General features: G+C 37.9%; 1 protein-coding gene across 3 annotated transcripts in view; it reads left to right on the forward strand.

Annotated features, from left to right (window-relative positions):
- The window catches only part of STRN (striatin), a 123,287-nt gene that overhangs the window by 30,263 nt on the left and 66,131 nt on the right, over nt 1-26,893 (forward strand). For all 3 annotated transcript variants that reach the window (XM_065527184.2, XM_065527185.2, XM_065527186.2), the window contains 2 exons: nt 9,626-9,729; nt 18,611-18,684. In XM_065527184.2, coding sequence (XP_065383256.1) covers nt 9,626-9,729; nt 18,611-18,684 — 178 coding nt within the window. The remainder of the gene's footprint in view (nt 1-9,625; nt 9,730-18,610; nt 18,685-26,893) is intronic.

The following is a 26,893-nucleotide window of genomic DNA, read 5'->3' on the forward strand; positions in this document are numbered from 1 at the left end:
TCTTGTGCCTCAGCCTCCTGAGTAGCTGGGGTTACAGTCTTGAGCCACCATACCTGGCTAATTTTTGTATTTTTTAGTAGAGACAGGGTTTCACCATGTTGCCCATGGCTGGACTCAAACTCCTGAGCTCAAATGATCCATCCATCTAGGCTTCTCAAAGTGCTGGGATTACAGGCGTGAGCCACCGGACCCAGCCTAATTGTCTACTTTGATTGGAGCATAGGATGTGTGTGAGTAGGGATGTGGAAGACAAAGCTAGATAGAGGGAACAGATTGTCGATAGCCTCATTCCATTGGGAAGAGTTTGGGCTTTATGTAGTTCCTTAAGATTTATGGATTCATAATTTATACATAAAGACTGAATGTTTTAAATATTAGAAGTGTTCCCTGTTGAAGAATACTTCTTTAGAGATCATATACCTACCAACGGATAATCATGTTGGTTTAAAACATGTTTAAAACTCCTTTGGAGCTAACCATAAACAAAATCATACATTATAGGAGATTTATCATTTGCAAGTAATACGTTCTGAGAGCTCTGTAAATCCTCAGATTTTAAGATTAAGATAATTTTTTGTGGAATTCTTTATCTGAATTATATTTCCATTGAGAGTCATATGTTTTGTTTCTTACATGTATGCATATTCTACAAGTAAATTAAAATCCTTTTCAACTTTAATGAAAGTTTTATTTCACTTGAATCCTTTTTGCTCAGGTTGGAGCATTTGCTAAATTAGTTCAGTGATTTTTGGTGGTGGGGTATAGAACATTTCTGTTCTTTTTCTCGTGAAGAGCTGCTATTTTCTTAGTCCTTACATTTTTCTTTCTTTGTGGGGACAGAGGGCATTTTACATCAATAGATTTAGGTTTTTTCCTTTTTTGAGACAGAGTTTTGCTCTGTCACCCAGGCTGGAGTGCAGTGGTGTGATCTCTGCTCACTGCAAGCTCCGCCTCCCAGGTTCTCGCCATTCTCTTGCCTCAACCTCCCAAGTAGCTGGGACTATAAGTGCCCACCACCACACCCAGCTATTTTTTTTGTTTTTTTAGTAGAGACGGGGTTTCACTGTGTTAGCTAGGATGGTCTCGATCTCCTGACTTCATGATCCTCCTGCCTCGGCCTCCCAAAGTGCTAAAATTACAAGGTTGAGAGCCACCGTGCCCGGCCTAGTTTTTTTTCTTAAACTGTTTAGAGTCATTGCCTTTTAACTTTAATACAAATGCTTGGCTGGGCATGGCGGCACACACCGGTGGGCCCTGCTCCTCAAGAGGCTGAAGCAGGAGAATCGCCTGAGCCCAGGAGGTCAAGACTACAGTGAGCTGTGATTGTGCCATTGCTCTCCAACCCTGTCTCAAAAAAACTTCCAAAGACAAATGCTTGGTGTTAGGCTAGACTCATGCTTTTAACCTCTAGATTGGGCCTCTAGCTTCTCCATTGCCTTAACAAAGTATCTTCTGGGTAGCTCTTAAAACAGTGGTAAGCATGAATGTTAAATCTAGGAATGTCATACTGTCTCATACTGTAAATATGCAGAATTCCTCCCTTGATCGATATCTTATTCTCTCTTTTCTTCTACATATGTGTATATGTACATATACAGTTATCCTTCGATGTCTGTAGGGGATTGGTTCCAGAAACTCCCCTACCCAATACAAAAAACTGTGGATACTCAAGTTCCAATTTTCTTATATAAGGTGGCGTAGTATATGCATATAAACTATGCACACCCTCCCATATACTTTAAATCATCTCTAGATTATTTATAATACCTAATGTAAATGCTGTTATACTATATATTTTTAAAATTTTCTATTTATTGTATTGTTTATTGAATGTTTTTGATAGATGGTTGATTGAATCTGCAGATGTAGAACACATGGATATGAAGGGCTAACTGCATGTGTGTGTGTGTGTGTGTGTGTGTAAATTTTAAAAAAATGGAATTTCTAGCCCTTTGAGCAAACATAAGGAACATTTATAGAGTTGAAAGATAGGAAGATGTGCTGAGGGAATTTAACTGACTGATTCGAGTTCTGAGGTGGCCTTTGGGATCTCAAAAAACCTACTGATGTATATTTATTTATATGCTGTCATAAGGTGACAATGTGGGTGTAATTAATTTAGTGCTTTAAATGAGAATTTGGGCAATTGAGGGTTTTCTGTACACGAAAATCTATATTTGTAGTCTTACATTTAGGGATGGAGAGATTGCTTTTGAAAGAACATACCACTATCTCCTATAGCATTTCAGAGGTAAAATGTTATCTAGAAGGATCACTTGAGCCCAGGAGTTCAAGGCTGTAGTGAACTATAATCATGGCACTGCACTTCTAACCTGGCAGCAGAGAGAGACCCTCATCTCTAAAAAACATAAAATGAAATGTATCTTTATTTTCAATATAATCCATCAGTTCACATCTTATCTTTTTTTGAAATGTAACGAGATAAATAAAATGGTACAGTATTTTATTTATTAGGAAAATTTCAGGAGACTCACTAGTTTGTTAAAATGTAAAACTTGGCCAGGTATAGTGGCTCACGCCTGTAATCCCAGCACTTTGGGAGGCTGAGGCGGGCAGATCACCTGAGGTCAGAAGTTCGAGACCAGCCTGGCCACCATGGTGAAACCCTGTCTCTACTAAAAATACAAAAATTAGCCAGACACAGTGGCAGGCGCCTGTAATCCCAGCTACTTTGGAGGCTGACATAGTAGAATTGCTTGAACCCGGGAGGCAGAGGTTGCAGTGAGCTGAGATTGCGCCACTGTTCTCCAGCCTGGATGACAGAGCGAGACTCTGTCTCACAAAAAAAAAAAAAAAAAAAAAAAAAAAGGTAAAACTAGCTATAGCATAAATACCAGATTAGAATAGGCCTGGTGCAGTGGCTCTTGCATGTAGTTCCAGCACTTTGGGAGGCCAAGGTGAGAGGATTGCTTGAGGCTAGGCAACAGCCTGGCAACATAGGAAGACCCTGTCTCTACCAAAAAAAATTAAAATTAGCTGCATGTGGTGGTGTGCGCCTATAGTCCCAGCTACTTGGGAGGCTGAGGCGGGAGAATTGCTTGAGTTCAGGATTTTGAGCCTGTGGTGAGCTATGATTGCACTCCAGCCTGGGCAACAGAGTGAGACCCTGTCTCAAATAAACAAACAAATACATGAATAAGCAAGCAAGCAATTTTTAAGTTGAACATCAGTTCTCTACTTGACTCCAGAGTTAAATAGGCATCCAGTTACTTTTTGTGTTTATTTTTATATTGACTGCTTTTGCCTGCAACTGTGTTTCTAGTTCTAAGTAAATGTAACATATGCTGCTGGTACACATACATCTTGGGCAGCGTATGTCTCAGCCACTGGATTGTTAGCTCTGTTTTGTTTTGTCACTAGTTTAGTCCCAGTGCCAATAACTGTGCCTGGCACAAAGTAGGTGTTTAGTTAATATTGTTAAATGAACAAATACGAATATTTGACTGTATTACTTGAATCCTCATTTATTAATACTGCACTATCTTTTCTTTTCTTTTTTTTTTTTTTTTTTGACGCGGAGTCTTGCTCTGTGCCCCAGGCTGGAGTGCAGTGGCGCGATCTCGGCTCACTGCAAGCTCCGCTCCCCCGGGTTCACGCCATTCTCCTGCCTCAGCCTCCCGAGTAGCTGGGACTACAGGCGCCCGCCACCTCGCCCGGCTAATTTTCTTGTATTTTTAGTAGAGACGGGGTTTCACCGTGTTAGCCAGGATGGTCTCGATCTCCTGACCTCATGATCCGCCCGTCTCGGCCTCCCAAAGTGCTGGGATTACAGGCTTGAGCCACCGCGCCCGGCCAATACTGCACTATCTTTTCTTAGCTGTTTTTGTGAACATATGTGTACTGGTCTTGTACCCTAACTAGATTGGAAGCGCCTTGTGGGTAGAAACTTGGTTTTATTTGTTTTTCCTATATTCTCCTTTACAACAGTTTAGACCTTGATGGGAAGTAGGTATTTCCCAAACGTGATTGAACTGAAATATATTGGTAGATTTTATTTTATCAGGAGACTGCTAAAAGTATAGTCATAAATAAGGAATTTGGAAGAGAATCAAAAAGCTAGTATGTACTCGTCTGTCAATTTGAAGGCCTGTGTAAGACTCTACTTCTGTGAAGTAAAAAGGTAGGGCTCTGGGGCTGGACGTGGTAGCTGACACCTGTAATGCCAACACTTTGGGAAAAAAAAGAGGTAGGGTTCTGGGACTGTTCTTTGCTTCTTCTTTTTTTTTTTTTTTCCGAGAGAGTTTTGCTCTGTCGCTCAGGCTGGAGTGCAGTGGCATGATCTCAGCTCATCACAACCTCTACCTCTCAGGTTCAAGCAGTTCTCCTGCCTCAGCCTCCCGAGTAGCTGGAATTACAGACGCTTACCACCACACCTGGCTAATTTTTTAATATTTTTAGTAGAGACGGGGGTTTTACCATGTTGGCCAGGCTGGTTTCGAACTCCTGATCTCAAGTGATCCGCCCGCCTCGGTCTCTCGAAGTGCTAGGATTACAGGCGTGAGCCACCATGCCTGACTTCTGGGACTGTTCTGTTCCTTGCTCCTCAACAGACTGTTTCCTGGTTTGTGTTTTGTTTTGTTTTGCTTTGTTTTTCGTTTTTGGCCTTCTAACTGTGTTACAAATGGTTTAAGTCCGTGGTTCTCCAAGTGTGGTCCCAGATCAGCAGCATTATCACCTGGGTACTTATTAGAAATGGAAATTCTTGGGCCCCACTCCAGACCTACTGAATGAGCAACTCTGAGGGTAGAACCTAAAAAAATTATGTCTTAACAGGTCATCTGGGTGATTCTGATGGTAAAGCTTGATGTCACCAAATGATAATGACCCTTTTTTTTTTTTTTCGAGATGGAGTCTCTCTCTGTCACCCAGTCTGGAGTGCAGTGGCATGATCTTGGCTCACTGCAACTTCCACCTCCCAGGTTCAAGCGATTCTCCTGTCATGGCCTCCTGAGTAGCTGGGACTACAGGCGCACGCCACCATGCCTGGCTAATTTTTGTATTTTTAGTAGAGATGGGGTTTCATCATACTGGTCAGGCTGGTCTCAAACTCCTGACCTCAGGTGATCCACCTGCCTTGGTCTCCCAAAGTGCTGGGATTGCAGGCATGAGCCACCATGCCCAGCCTGATAATGACACTGTCTTTAAGAGAGAGGAGAGGGCTAGAGGCAGTGATTATGTGCCAGAGAAAACTAGCAGCCTAGATTTAAGAGCATAATATAATCCAGAGCTTTTCAGAGGGAATAGTTATAGTTTATAAAAGGCATTAAGACATAAAGCAGATTATTGAAACTTCATTGTACACTGTAACCATATAATTGACTTTTACTTATATATTTCCTCTTTTACTTTAAAGTTTGTGTTCAGATCGAAAGATGAGAACCTTAATCAAGTTTTATAATATTTTATTTTAGATTTTTGTAAAAGTGAATGCTCTTTATGTTCCATAGCAAGTAACAAGTAACTGAAAAGCTACTGAAAAGTGTCCAACCCAAGAATTTTGTGTATTTTTCATTTTGAATATACTTCTCGGTGATTTCAATTTTGAATCCTAGCCCTTTTAAATTTAGTTTAAAATGGCTTCAATAAGACTGGGCACGGTGACTTGCGCCTATAATCCCAGCACTTTGGGAGGCCCAGGTGGGTGGATCACGAGGTCAGGAGTTTGAGAACAGCCTGACCAACATGGTAAAACCCTGTCTCTACTAAAAATACAAAAATTAGCTGGGCATGGTGGTGCATGCCTGTAATCCCAGCTACTCAGGAGGCTAAGGCAGGAGAATTACTTCGACCCCGGAAGGCTGAAGTTGCAGTGAGCCAAGATCACGCCACTGCACTCCAGCCTGGGCAACAGAGACTCCGTCTCAAAACAAAAAAAGGAGGGAGGGGCTTTAATAAATTAAGTGGTACATTTTAAATATTTTAATTGTTTATTATATATTATATATGCAGATAAACCTGGTTAGATATAGAAGATTTGTATTCCTATTTACATATATCCTTTTGACAAATTAGAATTGAAAATAATATAAAAATAAATTTTCTTTTTGTCATGCAGACTTAAATAGTAAAATGTCTACCTACTATTATTTGTATCTTTTTTGTTTATATGGTTAGGAAGTGAATATGTGATTTTCTATACTGTGAAAAACATGTATAAAGTATCATGGAAGTTCAACATTCATTTTCCTTAAAGATAATTCCAAAGTTTTCTTCTCCAGAAATATATGCTGTTATCATTAGGTTTAGTTGTACAGATAAATGGCAGTATGATGATTTGTAATTTTTAAAATATATTTGATTCATAACACTTTTTTTTTTTTTAAGATGGAGTCTCACTGTGTCACCTAGGCTGGAGTACAGTGGTGCGATCTCTGCTCACTGCAACCTCTGCCTCCTGGGTTTGAGCGATTCTTCTGTCACAGCCTTCCGAGTAGCTGGGAATACAGGTGCCTACCACCATGCCTGGCTAATTTTTGTATGTTTAGTGGAGACAGGGTTTCACCATGTTGACCAGGCTGGTCTTGAACTCCTGACCTCAGGTGATCCCCCTGCCTCAGCCTCCCAAAGTTCTGGGATTACAGGTGTGAGCCACTGTGTCCGACCTATTTTCCTCTTTTTTTTTTTTTTTTTACCTTTTTTCCTTCCTTTCACTGTTTTTGTCTTTTATGTCTCTCACCCTCGCCCGCCCTTTTCAGTAAACTCAATTCAAAGAGCAATATACTGCCGTATCTGGAGAAGTTTTAGCTGGATTTTAATCTTTATTGTTAAAGGGTAAGAATTTATACCAATTACTGTGTTTTCGACTGAGGTTGTTTTACAGAAGGAATTCGTTTTTTTATGTAGGAATGTGTTTTAAGACTTTTTGTTTATAAGTTTCGTAGAGAAAAAAAGGTAAAAGATTGACATTATTCTCATACTCTTTTACTCTTTTCTCAAAGGTCTTAGTTCAGGTCCTAATTTTCTTTCAATTATAGTCATAATTTATTTAACCGGTCCCCTTTAGATGGTCATTTGGGTTGTATACATATTCTTGTCTGTGTTTTATCAGTCATGTATTATGTAATTTCACATATGTGCAAATATATATTTGAAGGATAACATTCTAAAATTGCTGAGTTAAAGGGTATATGCATTTACAAACTTGACAGATATTGCCAGTTGTCTCTATAAAGTGGAACTGGTTTATACCATCACAGCTAGTATATAAATGTCTGTTTTCTACCACATTATTAAATTACTGAACTTTATCCGTTTGCTGGAAAAGGAGAAATCTGATTGTAGTTTATTTTTTATATTTTTAATTTTTTTATGAGATGTCTTGGTATGTTGGCCAGGATGATCTCAAACTCCTAGCCTCAAGCAGTCCTCTCACCTCAGTCTCCCAAAGTTCTGGGATTACAGGCATTAGCTACCATGCCTGGCCCTGATTACCCTGTCCCCCCCACTTTTTTTTTATTTTGAGGCAAGGTCTCACTCTGTCACCCATGTTGGAGGGTGGTGGTGTGATTACTGCACCCTCAAGACTGCTCACTGCAGCCTTGGCCTCCTGGGCTCAGGTGATCCTCCTGCCTCAGCCTCCCAAGTAGCTGGGACCAAAGACACATGCCACCGTGCCTGGCTGATTTTTAAAATTATTTGTAGGGAGGTGGTCTTGCTATTTTGCACAAGCTAGGCTCAAACTCCTGAGCTCAAGTTATCCTCCTGCCTCGGCCTCCCAAAGTGCTGTGATTACAGGGCTGAGCCACTGTGCCCAGCCTCTGATTATACTTTTAATTGTAATTTCTCTTATGCTCGAAGTTGAACATATACAGTAAGGACTTTAGAGTATTATAGGCTGAAGTTTCAGAATCATCCAGGACCAATGAGGGTACAGAAATACAAAACTAGCCAAGGAGTATCGAGAGGACAAAATTGATAATTGATATTGTTATTACTTTCAATGTTTGATTGCATTGATTAGCTTATTACTTTTATTAAAGTCATTTTAAAGAGCATATAAAGTTCTATGCCAAAGCATGTTTGGCCTGACAAGTTGGGCTGTCATTTCCTTTTGACAAGACTTTCATTTTTATCAGTTTTAAATGCATGTATCATTACAGTTCTGGTTAGGTAACATAATTATCCCATTGCAGAATGTGTAATTTCAGAAGAGTATTGTGGATATTTGATGCTTCTCCTCTGAAAACAATTGAATTGTTTTCAGACCACTTTTATTTCAGTAAGATAAATGTAAACTAAGTTTGAATGAGATTTAAGTTTAGTGGCTCACTTGCTAAACCTGAGTTGGACAATCCTCACAATTCCTTACGGATGTGGCAAGGTCATCCTTAAATGTAAAGTTCTTGGTTACTTAATGGAAAGCACTGTAGATACATAAATAACATTGTTACCTGTCTTAGTGGGTCAGTATAATAGACAGGGGGTGGTGGTACATGTGAGAATAGTGAAATATATAGCTAGTTTTGAGGCCCTTATGACTTTTAAGAGGTATTATGAGTCACTTTAACAAATTAGTGTTTGTGACATAGTTTCAGTTTCTTATTGGAAAGATAGTATTTCAATTGTAAATGTTCTTTTAATATTCTGGAGAGCTACTCTTTCTTAGCCCCTCTGTTTTACTGACTTTAAAAGTTGTTTACAGTTTGTTTCATGTTCAAATACAGGGTTTTAGTAATTCCTTGGGGTGGGGGCAGAAGGCCGTTGTCTCTGATTTTCCTTTTCCCAACTTTCACTTTCTTTTTTCTTTGGATTACATTCCAAGGTGAGTGAGGAAAAGGGTGGGGATTGAGAAAAGGGAGCAATTTATTGTTTGTTGGGGAGGTCCAAAATAAAGTCATTTAAGGAATCTGTCATAAAATTTAAATATATGATGAAGCTTGTGCAAGGGGATTATAAGAACTAGTTTTACTTTAACCCTTTTTGCTTTATAAAAAAGAAATCCTGTTGATGGCAAAAAGACAAACACATTAGCCAACTGTACTGTACACCTTGCATTTGTTTGCATTAATATTAGTTGTTTTATTTTATTTTCTGAGATGGAGTCTCACTCTGTTACCCAGAATGGAGTGCAGTGGCATGATCTTGGCTCACTGCAACCCCCGCCTCCCGGGTTCAAGCAGTTCTCCTGCCTCAGCCTCCCAAGTAGCTGGGATTACAGGTGCCACCATGCCTGGCTAATTTTTGTATTTTTAGTAGAGACGGAATTTCACCATGTTGGCCAGGCTGGTCTTGAACTCTTGACCTCAAGTGATCCGCCTGCCTCAGCCTCCCAAAGTGCTGGGATTACAGGTGTGAGCCACTGCGCCCAGCAGTATTAGTTGTTTTAGATTGTAGACTCTTTAGTGATATGGACTGTGTGTTGTAAAATCCCTAGCCTGAAGTAAAATGCATTTGGATGTCCCCATAGCCCTATTTAACTTAAATCCTTTTTCCCCCTTGCAGTCAGTGCATTTTTGTATTTGTACATACTTTGTGAGAAATAGGTAAAGGAAGTATTTTTGCATCTAATTGTTCTAACTTCCAAAGGTTCTTTACTGAGTTAAAATAATTTTTTTTTTTTTTTTTTTGGTCTAAACTGAATTTTATCTGTCTTTCCCCTACTCAGGCCCAGATTGCCTTCCTACAGGGAGAAAGGAAGGGCCAAGAAAATTTGAAGAAGGATCTTGTGAGGAGGATCAAAATGTTGGAATATGCTCTTAAACAGGAAAGGTAATTCAGTAAAATGAAAAGTGGTGTTCTTTTTTTTTGTTTGTTTTTGAGATGGAGTTTCGCTCTTGTTGCCCAGGCTGGAGTGCAATGGTGCGATCTCGGCTCTCCGCAACCTCCGCCTCCTGGTTTCAAGCAGTTCTCCTGCCTCAGCCTCCCCAGTAGCTGGGATTACAGGCATGCGCCACCACACCGAGCTAATTTTGTATATTTAGTAGAGATGGGATTTCTCCATGTTGGTCAGGCTGGTCTTGAACTCCTGACCTCAGGTGATCTGCCCACCTCGGGTCTCCTAAAGTGCTGGGATTACAAGTGTGAGCCACTGGGCCCGGCAAAAATGGCTGTCTCTTAAATGTTGGAATAATTTTTTCATCATTCCTAAAATAAATTTAAATGTTAATACTGCTTGGATTCAGGAGTATCTGTAGTAAACATTTGTATGAATGGTTGTAATATGTTAATTTTATGAATAGTTTAATAATGATCAAAAAACTGATTTATATGATTTTTTTAAAATTAGCAACATGTTTTTCCTACTCTGCCTGTTTTGAAGAAACAGATGTGCTCCCTGAACTGTCAATATCCATTCATTTTAAAGTTGAAATCGTTTTTAATTTTTAAACAAAATTTCTATAATGTTTACTCTTTTTCCTGTCATTTAATATTACTCAATTTGATGTATTTTCTTTAGAAAAAAATTGTTCCAGCAGACTATGTTAAGATTCTATATAGACTTTTTTTTTTTTTTGAGATGGAGTCTCGCTCTGTTGCCCAGGCTGGAGTGCAGTGGCGTGATCTTGGCTCACTGCAAGCTCCACCTCCCGGCTTCACACCATTCTCCTGCCTCAGCCTCCCAAGTAGCTGGGACTACAGGTGCCCGCCACCATACCCAGCTAATTTTTTGTATTTTTAGTAGAGACGGGGTTTCACCATGTTAGCCAGGATGGTCTCGATCTCCTGACCTCGTGATCCACCCATCTCAGCTTCCCAAAGTGCTGGGATTACAGGCGTGAGCCACCGTGCCCAGCCTATAGACTTTTTTGTGTGTGTTTTGTTCCTTTGCTGTCTGCCGTTACAATCTCTCCAGAAGCTTATCTTACCTTTCTATTTTGCTAGTGTCTAAGATACTCAAGTAACTAAATTTGGGTCACAAGTAAAGGAAAATAGGTCATGAGTGAGAGTTTTGGAAGTTATATGAGTTATTTATTTGCTTTAATGAATGGGCCTTGGATTTTTTTGTCAACAATCTGAGCCAGTTCATTTTTTTTAGGTAACTGAGTATGTATAGGTAATACTGGAATTATCTCTTTTGCTACTTTTTTGCTTCGTTTTTAATGATGCTTGTTTTGTTTTTCTCTTTTTCAAGTTGGTGAATGGGATATTTGCAATAAAATAGCATTTAGATACAATTGGATAAATAGATGATATTTATGAATAATGAGAAACAGATAAAATTTTATTAGAACTTGTGTTCATCATCATGTAGAATCTTTAAATGACATAAGAGATTGAAAATAGGTTGACCTCTTAGTGAAAAATATGTGTTTCTTTTCATACTTCAGGAAAGTTGGTGAAAAGCTGTATTAGGGACATGGAAAGAATAAAAACATTTTTAAAAGTACGTAATTTGGGAGTAGTGAGATTTTTTTTTTTTCTTTTTCTTTTTTTTTTTTTTTTTCGCAGAGTCCCACTTTGTTGACTAGGCTGGAGTGCAGTGGTGTGATCTCAGCTCACTGCAGCCTCCGCCTCCCGGGGTCAAGCAGTTCTCCTGTCTCAACCTCCCGAGTTGCTGGGACTACAAGCGCATGCTACCATGCCTGGCTAATTTTTTTGCATTTTTAGTAGATGCGGGGTTTCACCATATTGGTCAGACTGGTCTTGAACTCCTGACCTCAGGTAATCCACTGCCTCGGCCTCCCAAAGTGCTGGGATTACAGGCATGAGCCAATGTACCCGGCCGAGTATTTGAGATATTTTTTTTTTGAGACGGATTTTTGCTCTGTTGCCAGGCTGGAGTGCCGTGGCACCATCTCAGCCCACTGCAGCCTCCACCTCCTGGGTTCAAGCAATTCTCCTGCCTCAGCCTCCCGAGTAGCTGGGATTACAGGCGCTCGCCACCACACCTAGCTAATTTTTGTATTTTCAATAGAGACGGGGTTTCACCATATTGGCCAGGATGGTCTCGATCTCTTGACTTCGTGATCCGCCTGCCTCGGCCTCCGAAAGTGCTGGGTGGCATGAGCCACCGCGGCCCAGAGTGGTTATTTTCGTCTGGAACGTGAAAGTAGAAAGGAGGGCAGAGTAAGAGGAGGTGAGGCTTGGATAGTATGAAATAAGAAGGTGCTTGTTAGACAAGTTGCAGGACGTAGAGAAAACATGTTTGACATGGAACAAAGCAGTTTGGTGTGTTAAGAAATTTGTAATCTTTGTGTGCGGAGAGTAGGATGTTGGTTGTGGTCCTCCTCTCAATTGATGACCGATAATGGTAGAGGGGGCAAGAGTCAGATCACAGAGAGCCTAACCAAGGAGTTCAAACTTCTATCTTACATGTAACAGGGAATATGGGAAGTTTAAATTTTTTTTTTTTTTTTTTTGAGACAGGGTCTTGCTCTGTCGACCAGGCTGGAGTGCAGTGGCACAGTCATGGCTTACTGCAGTGTCAACCTTCTGGGCACGAGTGATCCTCCCACTTCAGCCTCCCGAGTGCTGGGAATACAGATATACTCCAGTCCACACAGATAAATTTTTTAGTTTTTAGAGAAACAGGGTCTTGCCCTGTTGCCAGGGCTGGTCTGGAACTCCTGGGCTCAAGCAGTCCTCCTGCTGTAGCCTCTCAAAGTGCCGTGATTATAGGCATGAGTCACCATGCCCAGCCAAAAAAATTTTATCTAACATGATCTCAAACTAACAGAGGAGTTGCAAGAATCTTGTATACCCTTAACCCAGATTCACCAATTGAAAAGTTTTGCTATGTTTGCTTTATTGTGTTTGCTATCTCTATAGGTATCATTTTTTCCCCTAAATCATTTGCTAGTTTGTCCCTGACTACCTCCGTGTATATTTCCTAAGAGCAAGGACATTTCCTTATATAATTATAGTACATTACCAAATTAAAGAAATGTGACATTGATATTTTATTATCTGATATAGTCTATATTCAGATGTCCTAATAATGATCTTTGTAGCATTTTTTTTCCCTGGTTCAAGATCCATTCTGGAAATATATACTGCATTTAGTTGTTAAGCACTTGAAAGTTTTAAGCAAGATAGAGTATGAAATACATTTTTAGAAAGATCTCCTGACCTCAGTGTGGGGGGTGGACTGGAAAAATCTGTAAACACAGGCAGAAAGATTGTAATAGTTTAAGATGAGAATTGATAACATAGTAGCTGCTAAAATGGAGACACATCAACTATAAAAAATTGTTAAAGTAGAATCCATGAAATCTGAAGATTATATAAAAATTTGGAGATGGGACAGTGGGTGAGTGAGAAAGATAATTTGAGAACGACTCCCAGGTTTCTGACTTGAAGGACTATCTGAATTATGAGAGACTTTTAGAAGGTATCAAATGAGTTAAAAAGAAGAATTAAAGATCAGATATGTGAGAGGGACTCATGATGATATATATATTCTTGGGAATCATCAGTATTACTGTGAGTGAAGTGAAAGGAGTAGTTGGTAGAACAAGTATTGTGGAAACAGAAGAGAGAACTAGAAGGAGTGACAGGAAGTAGAAATACTTGAGGAGAAGACAGAGGAAGAAGAGCCAACAAAGAAAGAGAAGGAAGGAGGAGAGAGTAGTATTTTGGAAGTGAGTTAAAGGAGAGAGTTCAATAACTGAAGATGCTAAGTAGACCCCAAGTAAGTTGTATACTGAAAATAGTCATTTGGAGTTGCCTGTTGGAAGCTTATTGGTACCCTTACTAAAGCATCCTTAGTAAGGCAGCAGGAACGTGAGCCAGATCACAGAGGATCGAGGGCTGAGAAGGATGAAGTGGGGAGAGATAGAGTTGCTTATTTATTTATTTTTTTCTTTGAGTTGGAGTCTTGCTCCGTTACCAGGCTGGAGTGCAGTGGCGTGATCTCAGCTCACTGCAACCTCCGCCTCCCGGGTTCAAGCCATTCTCCTGCCTCAGCCTCCTGAGCAGCTGGGACTACAGGCGTGTGCCACCACACTGGGCTGATTATTTTATTTTTAATAGAGGTGGGGTTTCACCATGTTGGCCAGGATGGTCTCGATTCCTTGACCTTGTGATCCGCCCACCTCAACCTCTCAGAATGCTGGGATTACAGGCGTGAGCCACTGTGCCTGGCAGAGTTGCTTATTTTTTTAAGAAATTTGACTCTGAAGGACAGTTGAGATAAGAAACTGGCTGAATGTAGGGAAGATTTTTTTCTTTTCTTCCTTAACTAAATGGGATGCTCCTGGAAAAGAGTTGCTGGTTTTGTGTCTTTTTTGTTTTTTTTTTTGAGACAGAGTTTTGCTCTTGTTGCCCAGGCTGGAGTGCAATGGCACAATCTCGGCTCACTGCAGCTTCCTCCTCCTGAGTTCAAGCGATTCTCCTGCCTCAGCCTCCCCAGTAGCTGGGATTACAGGCATGCGCCACCACAGCCAGCTAATTTTGTATTTTTAGTAGAGATGGGGTTTCTCCATGTTGGTCAGGCTGGTTTCGAACTCCCGACCTCAGGTGATCTGCCCACCTCGGCCTCCCAAAGTGTTGGGATTATAGGCGTGCGCCACCGTGCCCAGCCTGGTTTTGTATCTTTTGAAGTATATAGAATGATTTGGGATTATTCATGATGTTACAGCACTATTTGTATAATAAACTAAGAAATTTTTAAAAAGCATTTATTTGTGGCTTGAATTTTAAATTGAATTTTAAAAAGAATTATTGAGGAAAATGTGAAATATACTCATAGAGAAACTAATATCTTTTATATATACAGCCCCAGGTTTTAACAGTTAATGTTTTTGTCAGTCTTTTTCACCTTGATCTATTTTAATACAATTCCAGATATCTTGTCATTTCACCTGCAAGTGCCTAAGTAAAGATCATGATTTTACATGATTTTCTTTGCATGATTTTTGCAGATTTTCTAAGCAGTCCCACTTTAAGATCCAAAAGTAAAACCAAATCGTTAATGTTACAGAAGAATTACTTATCTAGCAGTGGATTTATCAAAGCATTCCTTAATGTGTGATAAAATTTACTATAAATTTTCAGGATTACATAGTGTATAATCTGAGGTTGACTTAGGAACATCTATGCTGAGAAACCTCAAATACTATATAAATACAATTCTGAAAAATTTCTACCATTCTAAAAATTTCTCTCTATTCACTGCTACTTTTATCTACTCTACTGTAGTAACTTAACTGTCCTCCTCGCTTTTAGTATTTCTGTATTTTAATTCATCTTCCATATCCATAGAATTCATTTTCTAAAACACAAATATGATAATCCTGTTATATCCCTGTTTAAAAATATCTAGCTGATTTCAGGTTCTTAGTAAAGTTCTTCACAACCAGGCCCTTTCTGTTCCTTCTCTGACTCCATTCCTTCCATACCTTTTGGGTGTAATTATTCTGTTTGCTGTTTTTTGACCCACTTTGTGTGTTTTTTTTTCTTCCACTTAAGATGTCCCTTCTGACAGAAATGCCCTCTCCATCAATCCATTTTCTGATTGGAAAACTCCCACTGGTTTTTTGAGATTTAGCTAAAATCTCACGTGTCACCTTCTTTTTGGTAGCTTTCTTTGACACCGATTTTGACCAAATTAGATAATCTCTTATCTGCATTCTTGTAATACTTGTTAATAGCTCTTATAGCTCTTACACAGTATGCTATAGTTATTTACATTCCTGTCTCTTACGCATACCCTTGCCTTCCACCCTTACCTAACTACAAACTGTAGGTTGTCCCAGCAGCCAGCACAGTGCCTGTAAACTAGGAATTCAGTAACAGTTCATTGAAATTAATCAAATTATTTTTAGCATCCACATTTAAGATACAATTGAGATGCTGTGTTATACTCCTAGCATAATATGTATAATAATAGGCTTTGAAACAAAGCTAAAATTACTCTTCTTTATAGTGTATTATAGTTATTAAATAATTTTTATGTTATTTTTATCCAATAAAGGTCATTTATGGAGGGTCTCCCTGTGTATCAAACATGGAGTTGCTAGATATAAGATCTCCTTTTTTATCTTACAGGCAGAATTAGACAGAAAAGGAATAGCAAACAAGAAAGATTGGTTAACACAGTGAGCTGAGTGTTAAAACAGTGGAAAACAGTATGAGTGAGAAGGTATTTTCACATATTGACTTCAAAAGGAATGCTATTAAGCTTAAGGAGGGTTCTGTGAGAAAAATGTATTTTAGCGAATGTAACAATTCAGTAGGGAAACCTTGATTTAAGGGACCATAGCTTGTGGCAAACACAATAGTTCTTTACATATTTTACCTTTGTCTAATTTTTAAAATAAAATGTTCATAATGTGTCACAATTTTTGTTACATTTATTTTCGTAAAATATTTTCTCTTCCCTTTTTGTAGGTTCTGTTGTAGTTTTTCCTGAGACCACTAGATTGCACTATAATACAGCATTTTCTGTTTGAAAATGTTTTTCTATATATATATAAAATATAAACTCCATAACATTTTATTGCCACTATTATTTTAAAAGCTTTAGTATAATCTGTCTTCAGGCTAGTTACATTCAGTTGCTATTTTGACTTCTAGCAGGTATTACTACTTTGTCTTATGGTAAATGAAGTGTGTTTCTGGAAAAGTAAGAGATTGACAGTTACATTTAGAACCTTACTTACTTTCTATTAACTGCAAGTCAAATTAGTGTCTGTAAATCTTACCTTCTGATGATCAATAGTATTACAAATGCATTGAACTGGATGGGCAAACATTTAGTCCAGTGACAAAATCTTTGTGGTTAAGAGACACATTGAGAATAGATGTTCTAAATAATTTGGACCAAACATATTTACTAAAGTTTAAATATATATATATATAGTTAATTAACCAAATAACAACAAAAATTGTCTCCCTTCTGCCTCAGTTCATTGATTTCCTTTCCCAAGGAAATCTTATCAACTGATATCTTACATATTATGTATCCTTCCAGAAAGATTCATATGCATAGGCTAATGAAATAGATATATATCTTTTAAAAAATATATGGAGACATACATAGTATTTTGTACCTTTTACTTTTTGCTTAAGAGATCAGTTCATTGTCATATGAATATATTTTTTTCTTCTTAATGTGTAAATGTTACTATAAAACATTTCATACATACGTATAAGATATAAAGACTATTGTAAAAAATACTTATGTACCCATCACCTACCTTAAGAAATAGGATATCAACTGCCTATAATTTTCATAGGTTTTCTTAGAATTCCCAACTTTTTTTTTTCCTGTTGTGACTGCAAAATGATTATTGCAAAATAAGAAGGATTTCAGTATTTTATACATTTGAGCAAATAATTTTTCATTTCCTTTCTACTTTTCTTTCTTTTTTTTTTAGACAGGATTTCTTTCTGTTACTCAGGCTGGAGTGCAGTGGCACAATCTTGGTTCGCTCACTGCAACCTCTGCAACCGGGTTTAAGTGATTCTCCCACCTTAGCCTCCCTAGTAACTGGGATTACAGGTGCACCACCATGCCTGGCTAATTTTTGTATTTTTTGGTAGAGACAGGGTTCCACCATGTTGGCCATTCTGGTCTCGAACTCCTGACCTCTGGTGATCCATCTACTTTAGCCTCCCAAAGTTTTGGGATTACAGGCATGAGCGCCCGTGCCCGGCCATTACTTTTCTTAAATTGTGAAAAAACCTAATGGTAAGTGCTCAGTTAGGTTTTTATTAAAAAACAAAAACAAAAACAAGAAAAACTTTCAAATTTGGCTGTTACACTTTTCTTCCTTTATTACTTTATTTTGGTTTTTCAGATTATTATTTTGGTTTTTCAAATTATTGTTGTTTATATTAATATCCCAGTCTTAACACATTGAATATTTATTATAAATGGCCTCAATATTTTAGGGAGCTGACAAGTGAAAATATACAAATAGATTAAGCAGATATGGCTATTTTTAGTCACCCTTTAAAAAATTTCTACATTATCTGGGTTATTTATCTAGTCTCAGATGGTTAAATCTGAGATATTTAAATCAGATGGTTAAATCCTATTAACCAGAATGATAACATTCTGTCAACTTTGAAAAGAAGATAAGATAGTATTCCCATTCACAGTTCTTTTTGAGTAAAAGACAAAGGATATCTTGACTAGTTTAAAAAAATTCATTTCTAGTGGAATATCTTACTCAACATTGATGATTTGGGTTTCCCCCCTTGGATTGTACAGTATAATGCATATTTGGCAAATCATGATTATCTGACAAGGCACATAATATTGTAGATGACTTTTCTTTTTAAAAAGCTCAGTTTTTTTAGAAAAGTCTTCTACAAATTTATTTCACAATCCAAACTTTTTTTTTTTTTAAACTGTTTTTGATAGTAAAATTTTGCTTTGACAATCATCAGGAAAATTTGAATACTGCAGAAACTAGGATATTATATGGTTCATTTTGTTATTACAGAAAGAAGAGTTATGGTTCCCAGAGTTATTCCTTTATTTTGTTAAAAGGATACTTGATGGTATAACAACAACAGCAACAACGAAAAAGGCAAGCACTTTTGTATTATAACTTTGACACCATGGAAAGCTATGAGCCTTTGAAAGTTCTAGGAGTGTTCAGCCAGGACTACTGAATTCTTGTAACTACTACTATTGTGTATGTTAAAATTAATTTAAATGTATTTTAAGATGGTCTGTGTTTTCTCATTTCTTTGTTAGAGCCAAATACCACAAGTTGAAATATGGGACAGAATTGAATCAGGGAGATATGAAGCCTCCAAGCTATGATTCTGGTAAGCTAATTTTAAAGGAAGTTGAAGTGTTAAAAAGAAATAATTAATGTCTACTATTTTCTAGCAACAATGTTTACAACTATAAGTTAGTTTCTAATTATTTGCATGTTAGTTATTTTTTCTGACCTACTTGTCTTTTGGCACCAATCATTTAGTGTCATTTAGATCATTTTCCACCACCTTCCTTCCTTTTCCCTCTTCCCCTTTCTTTTAGTTTCCCATTTTCTGCTTATGTTCTACACTTACTGGAAGGATCAGAGTTCATGGGGTAACATGCACCAGCATAACCTTGTCTTGCTGGGTCTGTCCAATTAATGGGAACTTTGAGATGTGCAGTACAAAGTACATCATGCCCTTGAAATCCTGAGAAAGAGTAGGAAATATGGAGGTAAGAGATTTCTTCTTAAAGCACAGAGGAATTCCTCATCCCAAAAACATAATTCTTCGGTTTCAGATGGAGAACTGTTTTGGTCTTTCTTGCCCACAGGAGTTTCTGTAACTAGAACATGTTTTAACAGCTGAAGCATTTATTATAATTTTGAGTTATTTCTTCTTTTTCTCCTACTTCTTCATACCATCAAACAATATAAACTATTACTTGTAAATAATCAGATATTAAGAAATATAGATATAATTCACTTAGTAGAACCCGGGAGGCGGAGCTTGCAGTGAGCCAAGATCGCGCCACTGCACCCCAGCCTGGGCGACACAGCGAGACTCCGTCTCAAAAAAAAAAAAAAAAAAAAAAATAATAATAATAATAATAATTCACTTAGTAGGTATTAGGGAAGAATGACAAAAATTAATCAAAAGTTATCAACCATATTTCAGATAGGTACGTTTTTGGTATAATTTCAGGTTAAATTTCCCAGTCAGATATCTGAAAACATTAATGTTCATTTATATCATTTACTGAAATACGTACCTTATGCTAGAGGCTTTATAAATATATATTTATGTACATATCACTTTAAATTTTAAAGTAGTTATTCAGTAAAGTATCTTCGGTACAGATAATGTTTATTTGGATTTTACATATGTGAAATTTAAACTCAGAGAAGTGGAAAAAGTTGCTCAACGTCACAAAGATATTAAGTAACGACAGAATATGGAGCCGAACCCAGGTCTTTCTGACCCCAAAATTCATATTCTTCCCATTTTATCATATTGCTTCTATATTTGACAATGTATGAAAGAACTTTCCAAAATGAGTTCTAAATGTACTGCCAATTTTATAGTTACTTCAGTGTAGTAGTGTATTAATGCGTTTCCTCAGCTGAATATTGAATGCTTGAGATCTACAGCAATGCCAGTTGATCACTGGTGTATTTTTTTTCCTTTGTTTTTTACTATTCTGTCTTTTACTTGAGTGTCTGTTCTTGTGACCTGAGTTGTGCTTAAATTTCAAAATAAATTTTTAAAAAATCTAGGCTATTTGTTAGAAACGTTCTAATACTATATTAACTGACTCAAAAGAGTGATTTTAATTAGTATTGTATTAAAAGGTTTTCATTTCTTAAGTTTTGGATATCAATTTAGGAGAATAGAAGCCTAGATGCAATACATTTTTTAAGTGTTCGTAAGTAAACATGACTGGCTGCAGTGGCTAATTCTTATAATCCCACTTTGGGAGGCCAAGGTGGGAGGATTGCTTGAGGCTAGGAGTTTGAGACCAGCCTGGGCAATGTAGCAAGACCCTGTCTCTACAAAAAAATTAAAAAATTAGCTGGGGATAGTGGCACATGCCTGTAGTCCTAGCTACTGGGGAGGCTGAGGTGAAAGGATCACTTGAGCTCAAGAGTTTGAAGTTAGGTTACAGTGTGCTAAGATTGTGCCACTGCACTCCAGCCTGAGTGAAAGAGTGAGATCCTGTCTTTTAAAAAAAAATTGTAAAGTTTATAAGTAAGCAGCGCAGCTCAGTAGAAGGGGCTTGTGTTTTAAAAGCAGATAGATGTAAGTTTGACTCTGCCCCAACATTTTAAATTCCCGTGATCCTACTTAATTTCTCTATGGTTATTCCATTCCTGATCTGTAAACTAGGAAATATTCTGAGAATACTTCCTTACTCAAATGTTTATTTTCTTAGTATACAATACCTAGTTATTCTCAATGTATAATATTTAGTTAGTACGTAGTATCATTTGTTCTATCTTTCTAACCATCCACTAATCTTATAAATATTGTATATATAATGTTTTTCAGACCTAGTACCAAATCCAGTGAATAAGACAACAATGCCCTGTTGGATTTTTATAGGGAAGATAGTTAAAGAGGCGATTACAATAACATATGACATGTATAATGGAGAAATAATAAGTGTTACTGAGCGCAGTAGCACAAACTTAGTCAAGTGGTCAAGAAAGCCTGCTTGGAGGAAGTGATGTTTAATTTTGACATCTGAAGGACAAGTAGAAATTAGCCAGGGCAAGTAGACTGACTAAATATTTGTTGAATGGGAGGTGGGAGAAAGACAGAGTATTAGCAGCAAAGCTTCTGAGGTAAGACTATGGCACATTTGAGAAATGGGATACCTGGATAGTAGTGGGAGAGAGGGAAGGAATGTTTCCAGAGGTAGATAGTTAGCTGGGGGGTAGAATAGTTACAAGGGTCTTGTGAAACATGTTAAGTAGTTCATGCCTAGGAATATTCTGAGCATTTGAAGAAGGAAAGCATTTGAAGGATCTTAATTAGGGGTTTATGATCAGATTTGCTCTTGGATTACATGGACTGTAGTGTGGAAGATGGATTAGAGAGGAGCAGTGTTGGAGAGGGGGCGACTGGTTAGAGGACTGTTGCAGCAACCTGGGCAAATGAGTAAGGTTTCCTTGACAAGGGTGTGTTCATGAAATATTTAGGAAGTAAAATCTGCAGGAACTAGTTCTTTTTATGTATACATAAATTTGATTTTATGCTGATCTTCTCTGTATTATTCTAATTTTAGTATATGTGCTGCCAAGGCAAGCACAGAAACTACTTCTTGATTGGATGTAGGGGGTGAAAAAAGGATGAGTCAGAAGTGACTCCCACATTTGTAGTTTGAACAACTAGACCAGAAGTAGGTTTGGAAAATGGTGGGTTCACTTTTGGATTTATTTCTTAGATAACCAAGTGAAGATGGCTAGTAGACAATTGAGTATATGGGTCTGAAGCTCAAGCCAGAAATATGGATGTGTTAGAGACATAAATTTGAGAGGTATCAACACATGGTACTGGTGGCACTCACAGCCACTGGAGTTGAAACGATCACCCAGGAGCTGTATGTGAGGTAAGATTACATAAAATGGAACCCTGAGGGATGACATTTAAAAGACTGGTAGAAGAATGGAAACATGAAAAGGAGTCTGATACAGAGTACATTAATGGTAGGAGGAAAACCAGGAGACCAAGGAAACCAAGAGAAGAGATGGTTTCCAGAAGGAAGGACTATTCAACACTACTGGTTAATTCCCAGAGAGCTGAAGAATATCTGTAGGACTTTGTGACACGTGGGACACTGAGAACTTTAGGAGAGAGGTGAGGGCAGAAACAAAGTGGGTATAGTTAGCTTTCAGGAAGCTTAGGTTGTGAAGGTGAAGGAGAGAGAGAGCAATAGCTGGAAGGACACATGGGGTCAAGGAAAGTTGTGTGCACGCACATGTGTGATATGTGTCTTAGAGGAGTAACCAATAAAAGGGAAAGAGTAGAGGTACTCAAAATAGGAAGATAATGTAAAGAAGGTGATAGGGTTTGGATTCTGAGCATAGCTGGAGAATGGCAGGAGCATGTCTTTTTTATCATTACCAAAAGAGAATGTAGGAAATTAGGTTAACAGGTTTATAGATTTGGATTTCTGTTTGGTGGTGGGTATTTGAGGGAATGTCCACAAATGATAGCTTTATGTATGAGATAGGATTATCTGCTGAGAGTGGGTCAGATGTTTAAGAAGTAGAAAAGGTTTAAAATGCTAATGGTAAACAGGAAGACTAACTTTCTAGGAAATAGTAGGGTCGAGAAAAGCTAAGAGTCCAGTTGAGGTGTGTGATCATGAGTGTATGTAGAGGCACTAAGCTGCACATTTGGTAGCCTGGGTAAAGTCAAAGAGAATGCAGATAGTTAATAGTTGAATTCACGGAGAAACAAAGGGACAAAAAAATTTGGCAAAGGAATGATTGAAGTGATAAGCCATGAACTGAAACTACAGAGGGAAGGAAGTGAAGACACAAGGATGCTGGCTAATGGGTGAATTAAAAGTAAGGGGGTAGATTCTGTTCTAGGGCAGGTCAGCAAACTTTTTCTGTAAAGGGCTGGATAGTAAATATTTTGGGTTTTGCAGGCTGTTTCAGCTACTCAACTTTGCCACTGTAACATGTAAGCATTCATAGACAATACATAAATGAATGGATGTGTCTGTATTATAAAAATAGATGGTAGGCTGGATTTGATAATGCAGGCAGTAGTGCCTGGCCCCTGGCTAGAGGTCCCAGCTAAGTTAAAGAACTAGTGAATTTAGGGAAAAAAGAAATAAAAAAGAGCTAATGAATTGGGAGTAAGTGAGCCTGACGGGTCTGCTCAGAGAATCAGTTTGCATCTATGATAGTTCTTCATGATGACAAGACCTAAGATACGACAGCTAGAGAGGGTGGTGGCTGTGGAGAGGCAGAAGTGGATCACCTACATGCATACTGATTTCACTCAAGATAATGTAGAATTTTGGTGGCAGAAGCATGTGAGCCAGATTTGGAGGGTTACCTTGGGATTTATAGATGACAGTGATAAGGACTAGGAGGTGGCAGAAAGGGTATACTCAAATAGCATAACCTTTAAAGAAGCAGGGATTTTTTTTTTCCATTCTTTGCTCTTTTATGTATTTACCATATTTTCCTAAAACTGATAATCCAGACATTTTCTGAAACATTTTTCACTAAAATTTACTTTGCCTTTCTGTTTTTTTATTTTTTTGTCCCACTCTCAGACCTTCGTATTTCTACTTTAGGAGAATATTATCTCAGGCTATGTTAAAGTGTATTTATTTTTGATATTTCAATCTCTCCTATTTAATATTAGAAGCCAGGTAGTTATTGAAGGTTGAATATATCCAGTGTGATAAATTCTGTCTTTTAATTGAGAAATTTAGACCATTTGCACTTACAATTATTCATATGGATGGTTAGGTTAATGCTACCACCTTTGTAATTTGTTTCGTTTTGTTCAGTCTGTTCTTGTTTCTTTTCCTTCTTTTTCAGCCTTCTTTTGAATTATCAAATATTTTTTATGATTCAGTTTTATCTTTTGCTGACTTATTAGCAGTAATTCTTATTTTAGTGGTTGCTTTAGGAATTACAAGGCACATCATTAACTTATTACAATCTATCTTCAAGTGATAATGTACCACTTCATGGATAGTACAATAACCTTATAATAACGTACTTCATTTCTCCTCTTCCCAGTCTTTGTGCTATTGTTGTCATGTATTTTACTTCTATGTATGTGATAAACCACACACTACATTGTTATTTTTTTTCAGCAGTCTTTTGTCTTTTAAAGATATTTGAATAATAATATGAAAAAAATTCCCAATACTCATTATTTCTTTGTGTAGATCTGCGTTTCCATACTATTTTCCTTCAACCTTAAAGTCTTCCTCTCACTTATCTTGTGATATGGAATGCTAGTAATGAATTTTTGCAGCTTTTGTATGTCTGAAAAAGTCTTTTTTTTTTTTTTTTTGAGATGAAGTCTCACTCTTGTCCCCCAGGCTGGAGTGTGATGGCGCGATCTCAGGTCACTGCAACCTCCGCCTCCCAAGTTCAAGTGATTCTCCTGTCTCGGCGCCCCGAGTAGCTGGGATTATAGGTGCCTGCCACCACGCCCGGATACTTTTTGTATTTTTAGTAGAAATGGGGTTTCATCATGTTGGCCAGGTTTGTCTAGAAACCCTCCTGACCTCAGGTGATCCACCCGCCTTGGCCTCCCAAAGTGCTGGGATTATAGGCATGAGCCACCGCGCCCGGCCTGAAAAAGTCTTTATTTTGCTCATAGGCATTACTTCTGATGAGATATCTCCTGTTGTTCTTATTTTTGTTCCTCTGTATGTAATGTGACCTTTTTCTCTAGCTGCTTTTACGATTTTTCTCTTTACCATTGGTTCTAAGTGATTTTATTATGATAAGCCCTGGTGTAGTTAGCCCTCCCTGCATGTTTCTTATGCTTGAGATTTGTTGAGTTTCTTGGATCTGTGGGTTTATAGTTTTCATGGAATTTGGAACTTTTCAGCCATTATTTCTTCATATACTGTTTTTGTTACTCCCTGTGCTATGATCTGGAAACTCTCTCTAGGTGGTGTCTGGGACAATCATGAGGCTTACCTCTTTGCTTCCCCTTTCTCTCAGGTATTACTGTCCTTTGTTGCGTGATGTTCAGTGTTTCGAAAACCATTGTTTCATCTGTTTTGTGTTATAATTGTTTCAGCAGGAGGGTAAATCTATTGTCTGTTACTCTAATTTGACTGGAAATAGCAGTCAAATACTTTTGATATTACCGAGAAATTCAACTGTTATCTATATTAAAATCCTCACTTTTACATAATGTCACTTTTTGAACTTGACAAGGCAAGAATGAATGTGATAGTTGATGACTACTTGCTAACCATGGAAGGAACTGCGAGCTTAGCCTGAATAAGGAAATATAAGAGCTATTTGACTTTGGGTTTCTTTTTTTAACCTCAAATTTTTTTTTTCTTTTTTTTTTTTTTGAGGTGAAGTCTCCAGCTCTGTTGCCCAGGCTGCAATGCAGTGGTACAATCTTGATTCACTGCAACCTTCGCCTCCTGGATTCAAATGATTCTCCTGCCTCAGCCTCCCTAGTAGCTGGGATTACAGGCGTGTGCCACATTGCCCAGCTATTTTTTTTTTTTTGATGGGAGATAGAGGCTTGCTCTGTCACTCAGGCTGGAGTGTAATGGTGTGATCTTGGCTCATTGCAACCTCCGGCTCACTGCAACTTCCACCTCCCAGGTTCATGTAATTCTCCTGCCTCAGCCTCCTGAGTAGCTGGGATTACAGGTGTGAGCCACTGTACCCGGCCTTCAACTAATTTTTGTATTTTTAGTAGAGATGAAGTTTTACCCTATTGACCAGACTGGTCTCAAACTCCTGGGTATGAATGATCCACCCACCTCGGCCTCCCAAAGTGGTAGGATTGCAGGCATGAGCCACTGCGGCCCAGCCATAACCTCAGATGTTACTTAGAGAGTCAGATTTTATCTCAGTATAAGAATACACTTTTTTAAAAAGAGGATAGGGTACATTCTTATTTTACTCTTATTAAGATATAATTTACATATCTTAAAAGTCACCCTTTTTAGTGTTTTCACAAATGTCTCCCTCCCTACTCTAATCCCCTGGCAACCAGTAGTCTGTTTTCCATTTCTATAGTTTTGCCTTTTCTAGAAAGTCATATGAATTCCAGAATCTTACAGATTGTAGCCTTTTGATTCTGGCTTATCTCACTTAGAATAATGCATTTGAGATTTATGTATGTTTGTATTAGTAATTCATTCCTTGTTCTTCTTGAGTCATATTCCATTGATTTGCTGTATCACACTTTTGTAGTATCACTGGCTGCCAAAATAGGCACAAGTAGTTGAGTATATTTGAGGATGGCATAGAAAGGATTTAGCCCTGTTCTGATGGGAGATTTAATGACCTCAAAACTTCATTTCATATCTGAAGTCTTGAAATGGCAATGTAAATGTTTTTACTTGGCAAGTACAGGTTATCACTTGACTTAAGAAGGAGATATATTGGAACATACTATGTTACATACACAGATCCTGAATTTGTGGTCAGTAGAAACAAGATGTATTTGTTTTCCCTTAGCTTGGGGACAGCGTTTTTGCCCCCTTCCTTTTTTTTTTCTTTTTTTAAATTTATACTCTCTTTGAAGTTATCACAAAGTAATTAGCTTCTTTTTGGAACTAATTTAATTCCCCTTATTTTCTACCCGTCTCTGTGGTCTACTCTACTTCTGTTTCTTTCATATGTCACAGAACTAAGCCTAGTTATTTTAAAGTTGTTTTAGGAGAAAAACAAACATGCAAGATTTAATTCTTGTTTTTATTCATGTATTTCTCTAATTTCCTATTGTAGTGATAGCATGTGAAGGAAAATGCTGGGGCTCTGGAGTGAAACAGAAATTCAGCACTTACAACTGTGTTTCTAACTAAAAAACC

This window comes from Macaca fascicularis, chromosome 13, assembly GCF_037993035.2.
Source record: "Macaca fascicularis isolate 582-1 chromosome 13, T2T-MFA8v1.1".
NCBI classification, from domain to species: Eukaryota; Metazoa; Chordata; class Mammalia; order Primates; family Cercopithecidae; genus Macaca; species Macaca fascicularis.